The 20,180-nt window shown below is 41.3% G+C and overlaps 2 protein-coding genes across 2 annotated transcripts in view; one reads left to right on the top strand and one right to left on the bottom strand.

The window, feature by feature from the left end:
* Positions 1-635: 635 nt before the first annotated feature.
* Positions 636-4,981, top strand: hspb12 (heat shock protein, alpha-crystallin-related, b12; the record flags this gene model as incomplete). The annotated part of the gene is made up of 3 exons (XM_083985604.1): positions 636-888; positions 2,817-2,968; positions 4,778-4,981. 3 exons carry the CDS (start codon positions 636-638, stop codon positions 4,979-4,981), a joined length of 609 nt encoding a protein of 202 aa, XP_083841730.1.
* A 1,341-nt stretch (positions 4,982-6,322) lies between these two features.
* Positions 6,323-20,180, bottom strand: part of LOC310996423 (chloride channel protein 2-like) — a 165,392-nt gene continuing 151,534 nt past the window's right edge. Inside the window, exons 21-23 of the mRNA XM_083985815.1 lie at positions 17,613-17,717; positions 12,877-12,963; positions 6,323-9,840 (exon numbers count right to left, since the gene is read on the bottom strand). Coding sequence (XP_083841941.1) covers positions 9,646-9,840; positions 12,877-12,963; positions 17,613-17,717 — 387 coding nt within the window. The 3' untranslated portion in view covers positions 6,323-9,645. The remainder of the gene's footprint in view (positions 9,841-12,876; positions 12,964-17,612; positions 17,718-20,180) is intronic.

Here is a 20,180-nt window from a genome sequence, read left to right on the forward strand (position 1 = left end):
TCTCCCCCCAAAATCAATGTGTGTCCAAATTAGGTAGTAAAAGCAGGAATGTAAAGGTTGACTGGGGACGGCAAAGAAATCATCCGGTTTCTGTGATTTTTTGGGCTCAACTTTGTTCCCACAGGAAGCTCTCATGGTTTCAGATGTAAACTTTAGAGTGTATCTGTTATTCCATTAGCAGGTAAGCAGAACTTAAATGGTCAATTTTCTCTTGCATTATTGATAAAGTGCTCACATTGTGTTCAGGCTCAGTGCATATAACGGACGACCTGACCATCACACACCACTTTGCTATTTCTGACCACATGCCAGAAGCATCTCGAGACCCCCTTCATCCTTATCTCAACTGTGTGAGTGTGTGTGTGTGTGTGAAGAAGAAGGGGGTCTTCACTGCTTATCAGTTTGTCCGTTACATTCTTGGCTCCACTTGCCAGACCAACGGCCATTTATGGCTAAAGGAAGAACACAATATAGAGCTCAGGCTGTGCCCCACTGACCCACAATGCACCAGGACTTTATAAAAACCCCACAACAAAAAGCCCTTGGACAGTGACAGAGAGGTTAATAGCTTCTGGTAACCCACTTTCTGCTCTGAAGAGGCTTAACGTTTTATACTATACCACATATCCTCTCCCATGGCGTCTCTGACATCGTCCAGCAGAAGATCGTCCTCGTCCTACCGATCATCGTCACGTTACAGCACCTCCAGCTCGTACCGGTCCGAGGGTTCGCTAGGCAGCTCGTCCGACTGTCTGGACCCCCTCTTTGAGCCGTTTCTGGACTCAGCTGATCGCTCCAGTCTGTTTGGAGAAGAGGGACCCGGCAGCTGCTTGACCCCCTTCAGCAGACAGAGCCGATCCTCCTATGGACTCAATGGTGAGAGAACTGGTATTAAACCTGCAAAGCTTCTGTTTTTACATAGCATGTATTTTTTGATAGTAAAAATCACAAGTACCACTTTTTGTTCTTTTTTTATAACAAAATTGATTTCATGTTGAGAAAATCTGGTATTAGAAATTTAAATGCATAGGTATTTCTTATTCCAAATCTGTGAATCTGTAACCCCTTAACACCCTATGGCCTGTGGGTTGTGTTGCTTCTAAATGCATGCTGGGGGTTTTAGGGGTTAACTGAGAAAGAGGACCCTGTGAAACAACTTCGATATAAAGGCCAACCAACAGCTCTGGAGCTGTTGAGATGTTGGTGCCTCACTCATGGGCACTGCCTTGGTATAACAGAGTGCCTTTTTAATTAATTTTCTCCACCAGCAGGAAAGCAGCATTAGTATCTCACATTACAGTGATGGGTTGATTGAAAGAAAAAACAGAAGAAGAAGACGGCACCATGGAGTAGAAAAAGACCTGCGGCTCATAGAGAGTAATGATCCAGCGCCGTAAGAGCTGCTGTGTAAGAGTCTGAGTCTGCAGGACTCCAGACGCCGTCCACTGGGCCACATAAAAAACTAATAATGAGAAGTGAAAAGAAAAGGGTGGAGCACTGATATAAAACACAGAAGCTTCTACAGTACAGACTTAACATAAAGTACTGAAGAATAAAGCAGTAAAAAACGGTTTATTACCAGTGTGACGCTATTGCATTATTTAAGTCGGCACTGTGTAAAAATGACATGAAAACTGATTGTGCCTCTAAAATATTTCAGTAAAATGTCTTCAAAAGAGGACCCACAGGTGTTTGATGATCTAACCAAGTCTCTTTTTTTTTAATGATAAGCATTTTTCAAACTTGTAGCCTAGTAAAACACATTTACAGCTTAAAAAGAGGCTTTAGTATTTTGCTTCAATAAAATAAATGTATATAAATAGGCTACATAAAATAAATGTCATTCTGAAATGCTAGCAGATAATAAACAAGATAGCCTAATAATAAATCTGTATGTAGTATTTTTTTTTAGCAAAATAATTTCATACATCTGTATTTCATTCAATGTAACTTTATATCACATTTTATTTCACAATAAAACTTTTGCAAAGTGGCAATGGTGTTTCCCCCTCATATTTCAGCCAGTCACAACACGCTATAGCACAACAGCTGCTACTACATTTATCCAGTTAAAGCAGAAGTAAGCGGAATGTTTGTGTTAATATAAGTCTTAAATAGTTATATCTTTAGACGGCAATCACTTACATAGAGTGTTTGGTCCGAAACACGGGTCTGTCAGTCACTCTGCTCTGCTGTAAGCCGAGGAGAAAACTTCTTGTATACTTCCTTGTATCCTACAAGCTTTATCCAATGAGGAGAGAGAACGGCATGAAGGGCTGTGTGTGCAGCCAAGGGATGCGCGTGAATGTGGTGACGTAGGGACGAGGACCAATAGATCCATGACGAGGGCGGGGACTGCTAACTCCATCGGCTGACAAGAAGTTAGCCAAAACGACCAGATCGCTTACTTCTGCTTTAACTCTTGTCTGCCAGAGTGACATCATTTCCTACTTACATTCACTCATTTGAAATGTACAATCTGGATTATAAGAAAACTGATTGAGAAAATATCATATCATCAACATATATGCACAGTACAAATCTATAACAACAAGAACAATATATTTCAATTTCTCCTTTTACATTTACAAACATTTAAAACAAGTTTATAGGCTATTGTTATTCCATTTTTTAACACTTTCTGAATGCAATGGAGATCCAATAGCCTATTTAAGTTCCTATCGCTCATTTTCTTTTAAAAATATTTCAAAGAAAAAATGTTTTTCAACATTTCCATTTAAGCAACATACCAGTGAATTACAACTATTTAAACGTCCTTTCACTACATTAAATACTAAATGTTTCTGCTCCTCTAGGTGGCTCTACATCAGGTCGTCAGAGCAGTACAGGCGGTGGTGTGTGTTGCCTTGGAGACAGTTACTACATGTCAGCTGACGTCAGCCAGTTTGAGCCTCACGACATCGTGGTGATGGCCTACAACCACCATGTCGTCATTCACGCCCAGAAGGTGTGTGAGTATGAACGAGCTCAGGTGTCTTTTACATACGTGAGTGTGTTTTCACTCTTCACACCACAATTATCACGTTCATCATGTATGAATCAGAGCTTCAGATGAACCCACTCACGTCAGCATCCTCACTACTCACACATAGTTTAAAGATAAAGCCACATATACTTTAAGCTACTGTATGTGTCACCGCATAAAATGTGATTTTAATTCAATGCATTATTTAGTACATAAGCCATATATTCTGGATCCTGTGCTGTTGTGTTTTCTAAAAATAAACCCAATTAAATGTAAGTGTTAAAAAATGTTCAAATTCAGATTGAAGTGATCATTTAAAGTTATTGTTCACATACGTATTTAATTGAACAAACTAAAACAAACTAAACAAACAGTAATAAAGAAATCAAACAAACATAATTATCATCATATAGCCCCTTTTCTGTGTTTTTTTTTCTTTCTGTAGTATTTTGGGGTTATCAATGTATTTTCATTTTTCTTTTATGAACAAAACAAAACAAAACAAAACAACAACAAAAGAAACCAGAAAACCCAAAACAAATGTCCCAAGAAAAAAGCTAGGATCAAGATCAATGGTTTATATTAATAAATAAATAATGATGATGATAGTAATATATTCAATTTACCATGCATTTTTCATTGACCGTTGACATTCAGTCACCAAATTAATTTGGTTTAGGCCTACTGCCCGCCCCCCCAAAAAGTCACACACTCTAATATTTCATTACACTGCCTTTGAGGACAGCACACATTTGCTGTGGCATCGTTTCAATTAGCTTCTGCAATGTCACAATATTTATTTCCGTCCAGAGTTGAATTAATTGTTTTTAAGATTCTCAGTGGGGTTAAGGTCTGGACTCTGTCACATTGGACCACATTTCTTCCTTGAAGATGATGGTTCCCACTATAGGCCTATCCTTCCAGTCTTTAATAATGCGTTGGACAATTTCAGTTTCAGCCATCTCCTTAGATATTTTATTTGCTTGATGCCAATAATTTGACCCTTCTGGAACAGATTAACATCTTTTCCACGACCACAGGATGTGTCTTCTGACACGGTAGAAATGAGACTCAGTTAGGGTTAGAGAGCCTAAGTTATGAAACATAATCATCCATGCAGTAGGCTAATTATCCAATGGGGGGATTTTACTTATTAGCAAGTTAAATCCAAGTGGTAACTTTTTTTGGGACGGGCAGTATATTATAGGCCTATGTAATATCATGAGTGCTATGAGGAAGCGTTAACATGCTATCATGAGCATGCTCTGTCATTGTAGCATGTTAGCATGTAGCTCAGAGCCCCGCCCTGCTGTGTGCAGCTAACTGCAGACATTAATCATAACAAAACCAACAAACAGCAAACAACAACAGCTCATCCATCATGCTGAGTGAGCTGGTGTGTGTAGAAGCTGCAGCTCTGTCATTTTGTGTTTTGTTCACAGTTTGACGTTAATCGTGTTTAAAAGGAGCGGGAGAGAGAGAACGGTGGAGTGAGGTTCACTTTAACTGGGGTCAGAGCACAAACTGGTGAAACTCCCACAGCCGCTCGGCTCGCCTCGTCTTCAGAGGGAACTCGTCAGTTTTCATCTCCTTCCTCCTCCACCTCCTCCTCTCGTGTTTTTTCCTCTCTGACCTCTTCTCCTCCGTCTCTTTCACTGGTTCTCACCCTCTTTTCTTGCCCTCACGCCTTTTTTTCCTCGGCCCCCGACGCCCTTCTCACTTCTCCCTCTCTGCTCCGTGACCTTTTACAGCAGAATCAATCTGTTTCTAACTTTCATCCTCTTCCCTCAGGTTCTGGATGATGGAAGCGTCAGTGACACCTTTACCCATAAGTCCCTGCTCCCCGACGACATGGACCCCCTGTCGGTCAGCGGGACCCTGGACCCCGACGGTACCCTGGTGGTGAGCGTCCGCCGGACCGCAGCGGCGCTCAGCGGGCTCGAACCTGCGGGCGCATCTTCCACCTTCCACAGTGAGGCTCATCTTGACCTCTGACCTCTTCTCAGTCGCTTCTCGTCATCTCAGCTGCTGTTACTTTTTATATTATCACTTAATTACACTGTTGATAGAGTTTAAATGAATGGAAATATTATAATATTATTGGTTTTATTATTTACAGTTTATCCATGAGGGCGTCATGACCTTTGTGTCACAGCTGTTTGTCGCTTTCCCTTTATCAACATTTTACACCATTTGTCCACCATATATATTATTAATAATTATAAAAATGATAATAATAATTTCCAGGATAGTTTCCTTTTTTTTCCCCCGCCTATTTGCAAGTAAAGTGAAGATCACAAATCAAAATCTTTAATTAAAGAAGATAAATAATTGAGAAATAATCCTGGATTTTTTCGTTTTCTGTCATTTCACCCAATAATAAAATAATGTGTAACTTTATCTCTATTACTATATTATGAGTTGTATAATTAACAAAAGACATTTTTTAAATTTCAAAGAAATAAAGAAATAAAGTGATCCTGTACCACTGGCCCTTCAAGGCTTCCGTATGTAATGGAAAATTGAAGGGTTTTGTTGTAGAAAAATGTAGAAAGAAATCACACTTTTTAGTGTTCATTCATTTTCTTTTTTAACTTCATCTTGTAAAATCATAAATTTACATCAGAGAAACACATTAAACTTGAGGTCACTAACTTTTTCTGTTGTGTCTAACAATATGAAGCTGCAGTGAATAGCCTATATATGTTTCATGAGAAAATGTATATCTACAATGTAATAATAAATATGTTTTGTTAATTGTAACCATTGTTTCTTTAATGTAAACTTTGCATCACTCCCCCTGGAAACACTTCAAGGCTGAAAGTGAGAGATTGTGTGTATGAATGTATTGTGATTTTTCTTTCTCTTTTTTGCAGTGCATGTGTTGATGAAGATTTTCTCAAGTCGCAGTGTGTTGAGCCCTCAGGGCCACCGTACAATACGCCTCATTCCATCTTTATTCAGTGAGTTTAACTTCAAATGTTTGTCTATTAAAACAAGTGTTTAGGGTCAACCTTTGGTCCAATCAGAAAGCAGAGTCAGGAACAAATGTTAGTGAAGACTCCTACTCTCACGGCTTTACAGAGATTTGGGGACAAAATGTACTAGTTTTGAACATTGTGTGTTTCCTCTGGGAGGATGAGCATGGGGACGTAAACATCCACTCCAGGTGTTTTCCAGCTGTTGCTAAGAGGAGAAAAAAAACAGCTGCAGATTCTGGGACAAAATGAGACAACACGTCAACAACATACTTGTTTGTTAAAATCCAATTTATTCATCCCTGATATACAAAACAAAGTTTCATTTTTCTGTGTGAAAAATAAGCTCTGGGTTTTGTTCAGCTCCTTCTGTTTTCGGCCCTCGGGGGTCAGGTGGGGGGTTATAGGGGTGGAAGGGGAAGTTGCCATAACAAAGGCAGCGTCCAGTATGTACAGTTTATAAGAGCAGAGAGAAGACCCCCACTCCCCCTCGCCCGCCTTCGACAGCTGATATCAGATCAGGTCTTATCAAAGGCTCCTCAGAAGGTCGGTGGTGATAAAACTGACCCAGAGTCAGCTCTTCATGGTGGGGGTTCTTGTACAAGAGCGCCGGCTACGGTCCATGCAGCAGGATTCACCAGAAAGCCTTCAGAGACCAGACGGAGAAGGTTTCCCAAAAGTCGACATGCGATGAGTAAATTGCTGACTCCAGTATTCGCTGAGGCTTCTGGGAAACCCCCTCCCCTCCCTTCCCTCCCTCCCTCCCTCTCTTCTCTTCTTTCATGTCTCTTTTTGAACATGAGCATTGCTTTTCATCACACCGGAGCGTCAAGTTCTCCTCATATACATACGTTATACTTTTTACACTTTTCAGGTTTTTCTTTACAAAAATAAGGTTATCTCGCATTCATGTCATCGATTAAAACTGGGTTACAAAGTGAGATGAACAACCGTTATTGCACAAAAAATCGATTACCAACAAATAAATCATCCATAAAAAGAAATGAAACAACAAAAAAAGAAAAGAAAAAAGAAAAATTCTACTTTTGATTAATAGAGACTAATAAATATGCATCTTCTACCTCAGTAGAGTGTGGTGGCAAATGAAATATGTTGTGGTGAAAAGCAAAAAAGAAATCAGTCAGTCAGTCCCTGGGGGTGAGGGGGGGAGGTAGGGAAAAAGGGTGAGGGAAGAAGGGAGGGAGGGAGAGAGTGTATGCATGTGTGAGACGACGGTGACAACAGGTTGCCACGGTGACAGCTGCACACACACACATCATCCCACCCTCTTTCCTCCACGTTTCTGTTTTGTTATTTGCTTGTTCCCGTTGATACAGTCAGAGGAGTTGATGCAGGCACTTGTGGAATGAACATGCTAACGCTAACGCTAACAGACCACACACACCGGACCCTCGGCTTTACATTCTGTGACCTTTGACCCCAACGATAATAATAATAATAGTGTTTTAATTGCAATTTACAAAAAAGAAAAAAAAGTCTTAGAAATGTTTCAGACACATCAACATGAACAAAAACAAAACAACATAAAGGACAGCATGAGAATCAACATTAAAAATCATCAAACATCATATAATAACAACCCCTTAAAAAAATCAGATTGGTTAAGACATTCAATTATGATTTTATATTACAGGAATGATGTTAAATATATTAATCTGTAAGTATAACTAAGACCACACCCCCTGGTTTTACATCAGTCAACAGATAAAGCTCATTGGGTGAATGGAAGACGCCAAAAAAAAAAAAAAATAGCTTGAATAAGATAAGATAATAAAAACACGCAGGCACACGATGGCAGACGACAGGAAGACGACACATCGTTCAATCGCGTTTCTCTTCGTTTTTGTGTTTTTTTGGTTTCGGATCCCATTAAAAAAAAAAAAAAATCAATCCACATGCGCTTGCCTCTCATGCAGAAGTCATGCTGTCGTTGTTTTTAAAAAGGCGACGGCGCCGGAAAGAAAAAGTTCATCCATGCAGTGGAAACAACGAGGAAGCTGAGAGTGAGAGTCAGTGAGTGTGGGAGTGAGTTTTCTTTTTTATTATTATTATTATTAAGGCATCCAAACAGTGGAGGGGTAGAAGGAGGGAGGGGGAGGGGGGGAGTGTTGTGAAGGACAAACAGTGCACAGGAGAGAAAAGGTAGAATAATAAATATGGAGGTGGAGAAGATGGAGAAGACGGAGGAGGCTCCAGCGGACATGAATTTTTAAATACACAGTACTCATACGTTTTCTGTCACGTCCGCTGCCGCACTTCCTGGTTTGAGGCTGGCTGGTTTCCTATTGGCTGAATCTCACTCGAAGCTTCGCTACTGGTCACTTTTCCTGTTTCCTGTTTTTTTTTTTCTGGTCCACATTAATCAAATTGCCTCCGCTCACTCAGAGTGAACCACAGCAGCTGATGTCTTCAGTCTTTCAGCCATCCATTTACTCCCTCCCTCCCTCCCTCCCTCTCTTCCTGCCCTCTTCAGCCCCCCTCCTCCATCCTCCCCCCTTCTCCTCCTCCATCCTCCTCCTCTGAAACGGTTATTAAGAGCTATATTTAGATAAACAGAAAAACCTCGGCTGTGGGGAGTGCGTCGCTGTGTGTGTGTTTTCTTGTGATGTGAGGAGTGTGTACGTTATGAAAAAATAATCTTAAAAAAAAGGAAAGAAAGAAAAAAGAAATGGAGCTACAGGTGCTTTGTCGTCTGCTTTTGCATAGACCGGACTCTCCACCTGACGATGATGAGACGAGATGAGACGAGCGAAAAGAAAACAAACAAACAAATGAGTTGAAAAACACAGAAAAAGAAGAGACTAAGGCAGCTGTCATGACGACGCTCGACGAAAGAAATGGCGCAAAAATATTTCCAGTTAAACCCAGACGACCTGATCAGTCAGAAAAAAACAAAAGAAAACAAAAACTGAAATGTGTCCTACAGGCAATAATAATAATAATAACAATAACAACAATTATAATAATAATAAAAATCGTATAAGAAATAGTCGTTTGCTACCTCCTTCGTCACGCACGCTCACATTTTCTCACCTCACACACACACACTCTCTCTGTCTCTCTCTCTCACACACACACACTTATTTATTCTTCCTGGCCATCATTCGTATTTCTCTGGAAGACTCGTTCAAAAGGAAAAACTCCTTCAGGTCCAAACTTTGATCACGACTCTGAAGACACATGAGCTAAAAGTAAAGAAACATCCCTTTTTTTTTTCTTTTGAGTTTTTTTGTTTGTTGTTTTTTTTTGAAGACTCAGCCCGGTCCCTTCGTTGAACTCCACCATCATGATCATGCGTCTTTTTTGTTTGTTCTTCCTCCTCCTCCTCCTCCTTCTCCTCGCTCCTCTGATCCACGTTGGCTGGAGAGCAGGAGCTCAGGGGGAGATGTGGTTCACCCTCCTGTGGAGTGGTCAGTGCAAAGCTCCAGAGGAGAGAGGGATGGTGGGAGGAAGAGGAGGAGGAGCAGGTGAGGAGTGGAGGAGGTCGGCGTAGCAGTTACGACTCTTCCCAGAATTAAATATTGATCCTAAGCCCTGAGGATTTTTTTGCATGTTTGTGGCTTTGGGGGATTTAAGACTTCAATGCCTCACTCCTCCTCCTCCTCCTCCTCCTCCACTTCCTCCTCTTCTTCCTCCACCTCCTCCTCCTCTTCCTCTCCTCTACTGGGATTTCTCGTCGGACTCGGAGGGTGTGTGTTCGCGGGGCAGCGACAGGCTCTTGTGGCGGTCCCACAGCTTGTGGAGCTCGGTGGCCTCGTTCTCGCTGCTGCTGGTGCCGCTGTCACGGAAACTGGCCAGAGGAGGACGGACCTTCACGCCCTTCACCGTCACCGAGCCCTCGATGGCCTTACGGAGCTGCAGGAGGAGAGACAGGGACGGTCAGAGGTCAGAGGTCAGAGGAGGAGTCACGCGGGTATGTTCACTTTAACAACAACAACTTAAAGTGGTATTCTTATCGATATTATTATTATTACTATGATTGACAGATGTGGGCAGGTGAAATTTCTGCTTTAGCGTTTCATCCAAAGAAAAAAAAAATGCTGACAGGTTGAGATGATGCATTTACTGTAACAGTTTCTGGTTAAACGACATTTTATCTCCAACATTTGTTGGATATGTTGAAGGTGAAAGTGAAGATTTCGTTCACTGTCCAACAGAGTCATTAGAGTTATGATGCTGAAATCACATTAAAACTCTTTAGTTTACTTGAGCTAGTTTTCAGTGTTGGCTGAATGTTTCCTGCTCAACATCTACAGTGAATAAATAACATTACCATATATATCATATCATATCATATATTTGTCATATGAATGATATAATGAAATACATGTACGGTAAATCACCTGTAAAATGGAGCCAATTTAGAACAAAAACCAAAGATACAATCTGTAAAACTACTAATATAAGAATAAAGTCTTGTTCTGATGTCACAAAATCCTACAGAACAAAATCTGAAAACTGTTTATTTTGGGGGGAAAAGTTTTGTCTTCATCACAGCTACAGTGAAAGAGAGTGAGAGAGGGAAACAGATGCATCCAAAAACATCCAATATTCAAAATATTAAACATGGAGGAGACACGAGACAAGACGATGCAGCATCAAAAGGAGAGCTCATGAAACCAGTCAGATGACATCACCACACTGACTGAAGGTTCATGTACATGGCTCTCTGGAGCTGATGAATCAGTTTTCTAAATAAAGTTCAGTGTTTGTGTTCTATATTCAATCCTCAGTGTCTCGACTCCTGTGAAATGAAAGTGTGAACTCCGACACGGCTGCACAGAGTTCGATCATGCAGTTTGAGTCTGTTGTGAGCTGGTGAAATAAAAATGGCGGAGGTGGTGGTGGTGGTGGTATTTCATGGTCAGAGGGTGACGTGCACCACAGAGTGAGGTCACGGCTCGTCCATTAACGCGTGTTCCTCCTACGAACGAGTGACCGAACTCTGGGTCAGAGAAACGAACGCTGCCTCAGAGGAAAAGACGTCAGCAGCTTCTTTTGTGCTCAAGTCAGAACAGCTTGATTCATGTGTTTTATTATCGTGCTGGAACAAAGTCACGCATGAGGTCAGATCAACTTTACACCTCCAGTCTGCACTGCGGCTGTTATTAATGCTGAATTTAAAATTGTAATTTCATTTTATTTTATTTTACCTTTTATTTCTGTTCTCTTCACTCTTGTTATTGGAAATCTGTGTCTTTTATGATGTAAAGTGTCCTGGTGCGGGAAATAAAGTCGCCCTGACTCATACAGACACAGACAGGACTTGAGAGCATCAGTCATTGGTATTAAACTCTATTGATTACTCATCAATACAGTTTATAATCTACCAGCACCATGACGTCCATGTCAGACTCCCTTCAGACAACAGGACAAGATCTACAGCCAGTGCTACAAGGTGACTGGGTATGTGAAATGTTTTTAACTATTTTAAAACTGTGATAATAAAACTAGATTATACCTATGATGTATTGAAAAAAAGAATATGATTATATTAACAAATTATAACGTAAACTATGATTATATGAACAGAATTTCGGTGCATCTCTCCCTAATGATTAAAAAAGGAATAATTTAAGAAATATGAAAGAAGTTGGTAGAGTACAAATATGTGAATATGTAAAAAGTAATCTACAAATATACTGTAAATGTTACTAGTGCATATTAACAGATAATGTCATAAATCATGATTATAATAACAAATAAACATGATTACCTGATAGATAACCAAAGTGAATACTATTACAATAATAGATAATACGATATGTCAACAAGACAATTTAGTTTTGATTGAGAACAGAAATCCAACTTCTTCTCTCAGCACCTTCAAAATAAAAGCATTTCCTGTGGAATCATGTTTAGTACTTTTAGTAGAATCTGATATCTGACAATTAAGAGTGAAAAATATATTCTCAGCATCTTTATCAGCTCTTTTTCTTTCTACCACTTATCAGTTATTAATATGGATTATTATGTTATGTATTCATGCACCGACAGTGACAGGTATTTGTTTGCTTTTTATCTGTTTGCATGTTTCCTCATGTTGCAGCTTCAACAACTATCCACACTTTATCAGATTGTGTATCGTTCAGTCTCCCGACGCCGTGTGGAGGTGAAGGTTCAGACTCTTTTTCGTCTCCTTCGTCCCATCACTCACTCACTTCTCTCTCTGTCTGAGAGTGCGTTCTTGAATTTGACAAGTTTTGCCAAGTTTCTCATTTGGTTGATGAGGACTAAAAAAAAAACTAAAACAACAACGTCTGGACGCTGCTGCAGTGACGAAACTAAACATCCCAGTGATGCCTCTTTGTCTGTATGGAGCAGAGAGGCTGTGGTGTGATATAACAGAGTGTCTGCAGAATGGGTGGGGGGTTATGGTGTAGAGGTGTGGTGGTGGAGAGGGGGGGGGGGGGGGTATTTTTTTGTCTGCTGGAAAAAAGAGACTAAATGTCAGGGACGGACGAGCAGCGCTGCACTTAGCAACAATCCTCTCGCCACTTCATGGACAATTCATAGAGAGAGAGAGAGAGAGAGAGAGAGGTTTTTTTTTTTTTTTTAACCCAGTTGTTTGTGAGGCAGCGCAGATGGATGGAGAGAGGGAGGGGGGTGAGGAGGTGAGAGGAGGGGGGAGGGGGGACAGACAAGAGAGACAACAGAAAGAGACAGCAATATTAAGCAGCCTTTTGTCTGTCACAGTACATAAAAGACAGAGGGAGGAGGAATCGATGCTGATTGAAATGTCTGTGTGTGTGTCTGTGCACAGCGGTGACAGTGATTTTACAGTCACAAAAGCAGTGAATGTGTTGCCAGTGTGAACGACGACAGTCACGACTTTTTAGTTGAAGAAGAAACAAAGACACACACACATATGAGGAAGAAGAAGAGTCTTACTTCTTTGAGGGACACCACCCCGATGAGACGTCCGATGCTGGTGACGTAGGCGTGGTCGAGGCCCAACAGGGAGAAGATGGTGTGAGTCTGTGAGAGGAGGAGGAGGAGGAAGAGGATGGAGACAATTAGAAACACAATAGAAACCAGTAGAAACCAGTAGATACAGTAAAGAGCTGTGGTTTCCTGCATCACTGATTTCAATTATCCAACAGTGACGGCTCCGTTCACACCAGGTTCATTCAGCTTCTCACATATTCAACTGGAAAAATGGGAAACGACCACTTCAGGGACATTCAGAGAATTTCCGTTGTAAAGGTAAAAAGCTGATAGAGGCCGGAGAAAGAGAAACCCTCAGACGACCTTGTGACATGAGAGAGAGCCGCCGTTTTTATAGCCTATGTGAGGGTGAGAAATTAGGTCATAAAGAGAAAAACCATAGCAACAAAGTAAAGTCCTGCTGCATTCAAAGACCAGAGGTCGGATTATCTGTACCAGACCCGACCTGGTCTGGAGGTTGGATAAATGTTGATTAGAAAAACTCACCCTTACCCTGTTGGAAAAACAAACAAAAACCTAAGAGCCTTAAAACATTAAGATGAAGTTGTTGTTGTCACGGTTGCTAAGCAACAGGTGGTGGGCATCACACAATAAAAACATCTCTCCACAGACCAGAACGTCTCACTGTGGCTCAGACTTCACAAAGACCACATCTGAAGAAACAGCTGAAGCTCATCAATTATTTCTATATAAATCGATTTATTAATGTGAGAAAAGGCCAAATACTGAAGGCGACATGTAGAAATAGACGATTTACACAACATGAAGTAGAGAGAAATCTTGTTTCCTGGAGTTTAACTTTCTAAATAAACAATATTTTCTACATTTATAAGACGGAAATTAAGTATTTTAAAGGGACTACGAGTAGTTTTGGAAAGCGTGAGTGTTTTCAATTTCCCATGAGCCTCTGCGCGCACGGTGAAATTCTTGGACAGGCACAAGACGGACGAAAGCAAAGCCATTTTTCAAGAATGTTTTCATTGATCAAGAAGGAAAGTCGGAGGTTGGAAGACGATCAGATACCATCGTAGTTCCGACCATAAACTAGCGATCCGGTGGCCCATTAACAAGTGGGTAATGTAGATTAATATGAGACTCTTTTATAACCAAAAGCAAACGTCTTGGAGTATCTTAAAGAGTCTGGGGGAAGTGATTTTAAAAGGAATATTTAAAGTTTAGCGTTGATATAGAGAGAGAGACGACCACACATTAACCTGCGACAGGTGTTTCATGAACTGGGTCAAATGCAGGTTGAGAAAATTTGTTTTTATAAAGTATAAAGTCTGTGTGTTTTTACTTAGTTTTATTCTTAAATACTTTCAGGCAAAAGATTTTTATTTTATAATTCATGTAAATATTCTTATTTTAAATTATCTTATCTTATCTCGTATCTAAGGATGTAAATATTAAGATGGAGTTGAAGCCAATTCCATCATTTACTTAATTCTATTTTATTTTATTTATTGAGGGGACATTTATTCACCCTACACACGTGGAAACTGTCACAACATTTCTTTCTTCTGTCATGTTGGAGGAACTTCTTCTTTGTCTTTAAAACAAAAACCCAACAACAACAACAACAATATGACAAAAACAATGGAGCTAAAATGTTCTGTGGACGCGCAGCTCTTCATTATGTGTCACTCATGTCATTATTCTTCTGTTCATTGATTCATCTATTTATTTATTTTTTACTTAGCGTTCCTGTGGTGATAAATGTCGCTCCTCTATGATCCCATGACCCTGCTTTTTTTTTTTTTTTTGCTCTGTGTATTAAAACCTCTCTGGTCTATTAGTGCTGCATTAGCTGATGCGATTACTCAGTTTCCCCACAGGAACCATTAAAGTTTCATTTAATCTCATCCTCACCGCTGGAGTCACCGTGGACGACAGTGGGCTGTAAAAAAACAAACCAAAAACAACCCAAAAAAACGAAAAAAAAAACAGAAGAGAACACTTCAGCAGGACCGACGCCAACTGGACTTTTAGTTCTGGACCCTTTTAACGTTTAATGGGACGTTTGACATTGATTGAAAAGATTGTTAAGTGTTTTTAGGCAGAGACCCAGCTGTAATGTAATCTACCCCTTCAACCACCGCCCGAACCCCCCACACAGGAGGATATTTTACCCTCTCTGGGGACTCGATGTGGGGGGGTTGGAGTGTCACCTCTATTTCAACCCATTCACATCTAGTACAGCTGCTATTCATTCACCTGATTAACGGTGTCATCATCACTCAGTGTTTGGGATCATTGGGGATCGTTTTGTCCTCTTCTTCTAATCAGACTAAAAACGGTTTACACAATGGTGAAGAGGATTTTGGGAAATGTGGTTTCAGTTGGTTTCAGAGGCACAGCCCAGAAAAGCCAGAGACAGGAAGTCTATACCAGTAACAGTGGTTTTGTGGACACTGAAAGGCCGGGGCCCATTAGTGGACAGTGATGGGTAAAATCAATACTATTAGAGATCCACGACGACCAATGAGGAACCTTCAAGACTTAAAGAAATAAAACCAACACAGACGCATGAACACCTGCAGGTCCTCTAATGGCCACTAGAGTGAATCTCCATAGACTTACATGTTAAAATGTCCAACTCTGCAGCAGAAACAAACATGTCTACCACCTGTTTACATACAATACAGTAACTCTGTAACATTTATTGACGATTAAAGTTCTGCATAATTGAGTGGGGGCGTGGCCTATTTGAGTGACAGGAGGTTGGGAGTTTGTCTTGTGCTCCTCCTCTTTGCCCATTTTAGACTAGCTAGAAGTCGGGGGGCGGAGTCAGACACTGCCAAAATGGTGACGGCGGAGCAACAACTCTTCATAAGTTCACATTGATGATTATTGTATATGTTAGGGATGACAATCGATTCACATATTTAGTAAATTGATGGCACATTTTAATTTGCATAAGATCATGGGATCTTTTTTTCCAAGTGTTTAATAATGGACAAATGTGCTGCTTTGTGAAATGAAACAGATGAAAGTTAGCCAAGAGCTAAATCGGGCAAAATACTGCATTAAGAATTAGAGAAAATATGGTCAAATGATAATAATAATAGCAGAGATGGTTTAGCCGGATTAAACTGCAGATTGGGTCAAAGGTCAAAATGACAGAATATGTGTTAATCCTGTATAATAAAGTAGCATAAGGGATCTGCATTCACTTGTTATTATACAGCTCTGATACATATATGAATATTTCATATGATGCTTGTAATTCAATGAATGATTTACCCCTGTTTTCCTCCACCTCACATGAACCGACAGCAGCTTCAGGCCAAAACTCAAAGACACATATTGTATTTTAATATTCAGAGGAAGTAGATTAGTCTGTTATTATATAAGACGCACAACAACAACAACAAACAACAAACAACACAATAAGAGTAAGGAGCACAGGATGAATGGCGACCAGATTCTGAGAGAGCAAGGAAGAACTACACACACACCACACACTCACACACACACACACACACTCGGGCCTGTACATAGGGGCGTAGGGCGGTGTTTAATATGCTGAGGGAGATTGTGCGTGGTATTGGCTTTTGGCAGTGTGCAGTGGAGGGCGGGGGTGAGATGGATTGGTGCAGGATCCCTCTCTTAAATGTTTAAAGAGTATTCACACCGAGCCCAGAGGACACAAAGGGTGTGTGCGTGTGTGTTTATGTGTGTGTGGTGCAGCAGGTAACATTATGAATGGACGACATTAGGCAGTACCACAGCCGCCGGCAAAACCAAACCACAACGCCAGAGTTTGTGTGTGTGTTTGTGTGAGTGTGGTGGACGAGCTCTGAAGAACTAAAGCTGCTTTCATGAGGTTGTTTTCTCACTTTTCTCCTTCACACGGAGGAAAAAACTCGACTCAGTGTGTGTTTGCGTGTTTTTTTTTCTGCTTTGTGAGGACATTTGGACCAAAGACATCATCACTCAGTAAGTTTTAACCTCTGGATTTCTGTTTTATTTATATCGTTTACTATTGTTTTTATTATGAATGTGGTTTTACTTTCCTTGTAAAGCAGAAAAGAAAAGTACTTTATATAAATAAACTCATTATAATGAGACTGTGGTCAAGGTTCAGGTTCAGGTTCAGGCATTATATCATTATGTTAAAGTTGATTTCTAGGCCAGTGGTTATGTCTAGAGGTTGTCCACATTAGAAACCATGAGAATAACTATAGAAAAGTCTTTTGACTCAAGGTTTCAGACTTTTATTCTTCTCTTCTACTTTATTCCCTCTTCTGTTTCTATTTTTAAACCTCATCTATGTGTCTTTTTTTAGTCCTGCAGCAGCTCTTTTGTATCTCGTCGCCTTTGTGTCTATAACGTTGAGACGCTGAGAGTCAGTCGTTCTCCTCGTTGTCGTTCGGCCTTGTGGCTGCTTCACAAACAAACTCGACTCGACTAAATCAATGAGTAACTGCTGATGCGCATGTCCCCATGAACTGAAGCCGTTATTCTACACCAGCGAATCACAATCAATCGGATTCAGAGGTATCACAACACTGAACACACCGCACCTGCTTATAGTAGGAGAAAGGATGCACACACACACACACACACACACACACACACACACACACACACACACACACACACACACACACACACACACACACACACATGAAGACACACACACAGAGGTTGGACAGCAGCTGTGTTTGTAATCAGACCTTGTGCAGCGACGTGCGCTCCACCAGCTGGAACGGGGCGGGGTCGATCTTACAGTTGTTGAAGTTGACCTGCTCATCAAGCTGCTTCTCCTCCCACTCTGAAATCTGCACCAAAGAAGAAAAAACACAGAAGAGGAAGAAGAAGAAATGAGCAATGAGAGTTTTGCAGCATTTACAGACTAGTCAATAAACAGGGCTCTGCTGTGTCTTTCTTGTTGAAGTGGCGTCGTCCTCACAGGTTGATGCACACTTTGCACTCAAAGTTTGTCGTCTGAGCTCCTCTATGCGTTCACTGCGACAGCTATTGAAACCATGGAAATGTAAACATACAGTTCCACTGGTTGAGCATAACCGGCTTCCTTTTGTGATGTTCGAAAACGTGTGGATAGTGACATAATTTAAACATACTGTACATGAGCCGACAGATATGCACACGTCTTCTTGGACATACACCGATCAGATCAGAATCGGTATGGTCATACAGTAGCTAGCACACAGCCAATCGGAGTATCCGATGGCTCTAATCCTCCAATGGTTGACGCTTCATGTTGATTCAGGCCCGGCGGCTTCTGCGCGATCCCGACGGAGCTGAACACACCGAACAGACGCGTACCCAACCTCGTCCGTCTCTCCCTGACCGTCTTGGTGTGTTCCAGCTTTTCGAAGCAGCAAAAATGGGGCAAGTGTGAGGATTTGAGCGAGTTTGACAAGGAAGACTGGGCCAGATCATCTGAAAAAGTGCAGCTCTTGTGGGTCGCTCCCGGTCTGCAGTGGTCAGGATCTACTAAAACTGGTCCAAGGAAGGAATGGACCGTGGTGAACCACAGGGCCACAGGGTAAAGGGTCGGGGCCAAGGCTCATTCATGTACGTGAGGAAGTGAAGGCTGCATCAACAGACCAGCTACTGTTGCTCAAACTGCTGAAGAAGTTCACGCTGGTTCTGATAGAAAGGTGTCAGGAAACACAGTGCATCACAAAAGGGGGACCGACACAATACAGTATTGCACAAGTGGTCATATTTTATGCTTGATCTAATTTAAATGAACGGTACTCAAATCCATCCTAAAGCTTTTCCACAAGGATAAACCTTTCTAAACAAGAGTGTATTCATCACACATCTCAATACTAGGAAACTCTCTTTTTTGTGTTCCAGTTCCACCCGTCAGAGTGTGTGATAGCTGCTGTTAACAGACGACGTCTTTATGTCTGGTGTCAGTCACTAATCAGGAGTCAAAGCCGGTGAATAATCCCACACAACCTCCTGACAGATCACCTCCCTCTGATAGACAATCAATGGACCGGACACCGCGCTGAACGACTCTATAAATCACCCCAGACGCAGGACGAGCAGAAGTGAACGGTGACGGTGGAGGCAGAGGTGGAGGTGGAGGTGGAGGTGGGGGATAACGAAACGATGACACGGCAGATGTATGGGAGCGAATGAACGGTGAGTGGGGGGGAGGAAAAAAGAAAAAGAGACAAAGAGGGGACGGAGGAGGAGGAGGAGGGAAGCGTGAGGAATGTGCGGCTGACAGAGAGGAAATGAGAGGTGCTGTTGATGGATGAATTATGAATGATGTCATATCCAAAAATATAAGACTCCGGGGTAATCTATCCGTCTGGGGATATTGAGAAATCTGGGGGGGGGGTAGTGCGTGACGTCATCGAACGCTGAGACGAGGTTCGAGTTTGTTGAAGCCGATGGGATCAAACTGGGTCTGTTTCCTCCTGTCGATAGATCAGCAACCAAACATCAATACCTGCTATTAATTATCAATGACGGACGGGTCTGCTTCCCTAGTGCCACACAGATTTGTTATTGTCTAAAAAAATATCAAGAACACATCAATGAACCGATCTGAGTAACACATTCACTCTTGTCCATAACTACACACTATTAATCATTAATAATGAATCCATAATTTACAGACTTATAAAATCAAAACGCTTGGCCGAATAACCGAATAATACCGAATACCGAAAGTGGTTATAAAGTTTTTAAATAAAATATTTTTTTAAACTTAATTTTCAAATAAAGTTAATGTTTATTGACTATTCTGACAGTTTTTGAATATTCCAGTTGCCGTTGCTCATCAAAAAAGCACAAGAAGTTAAATAAAGTTTTTCATTTATATCGGCCCATTGTGAGTGCTGAAAGATCTATGCAAGTACATTCCAAAAAAACCCAAGTGTCTTTTAAAACAGTGGTTCCTAACCTTTCTTGGTCAGATTTTTTTTAATTCATCAATTAGGTTACTAGACATTTAAGGCGACCTCATTTGAATTTCAGGCGACCCCACGTGGGGTCCAGAACCCAAGGTTGGGAAACACTGTTTTAAAAGCTGTCGGCCACGGACGGAGTGGGCGACATGCTGGGACGAGGAGCTTTCGTTTGAACTGCTGCAGCCGTCTCTCCCTCTTGTACTCAGCATGCCGTTCAGGGTGTTTGGTTTTTAAATGATTTATAAAATGGCGCGTTCCTACGGGAACGGTCTCCTCAGCCTGGTTTATGCTTCTGTGTCGCGGCGACGGCGTACCTACGGCGTAACCCGACGTGAAGCCGTGTCT

This window comes from Trachurus trachurus, assembly GCF_905171665.1.
Source record: "Trachurus trachurus genome assembly, chromosome: 13".
NCBI lineage: Eukaryota > Metazoa > Chordata > Actinopteri > Carangiformes > Carangidae > Trachurus > Trachurus trachurus.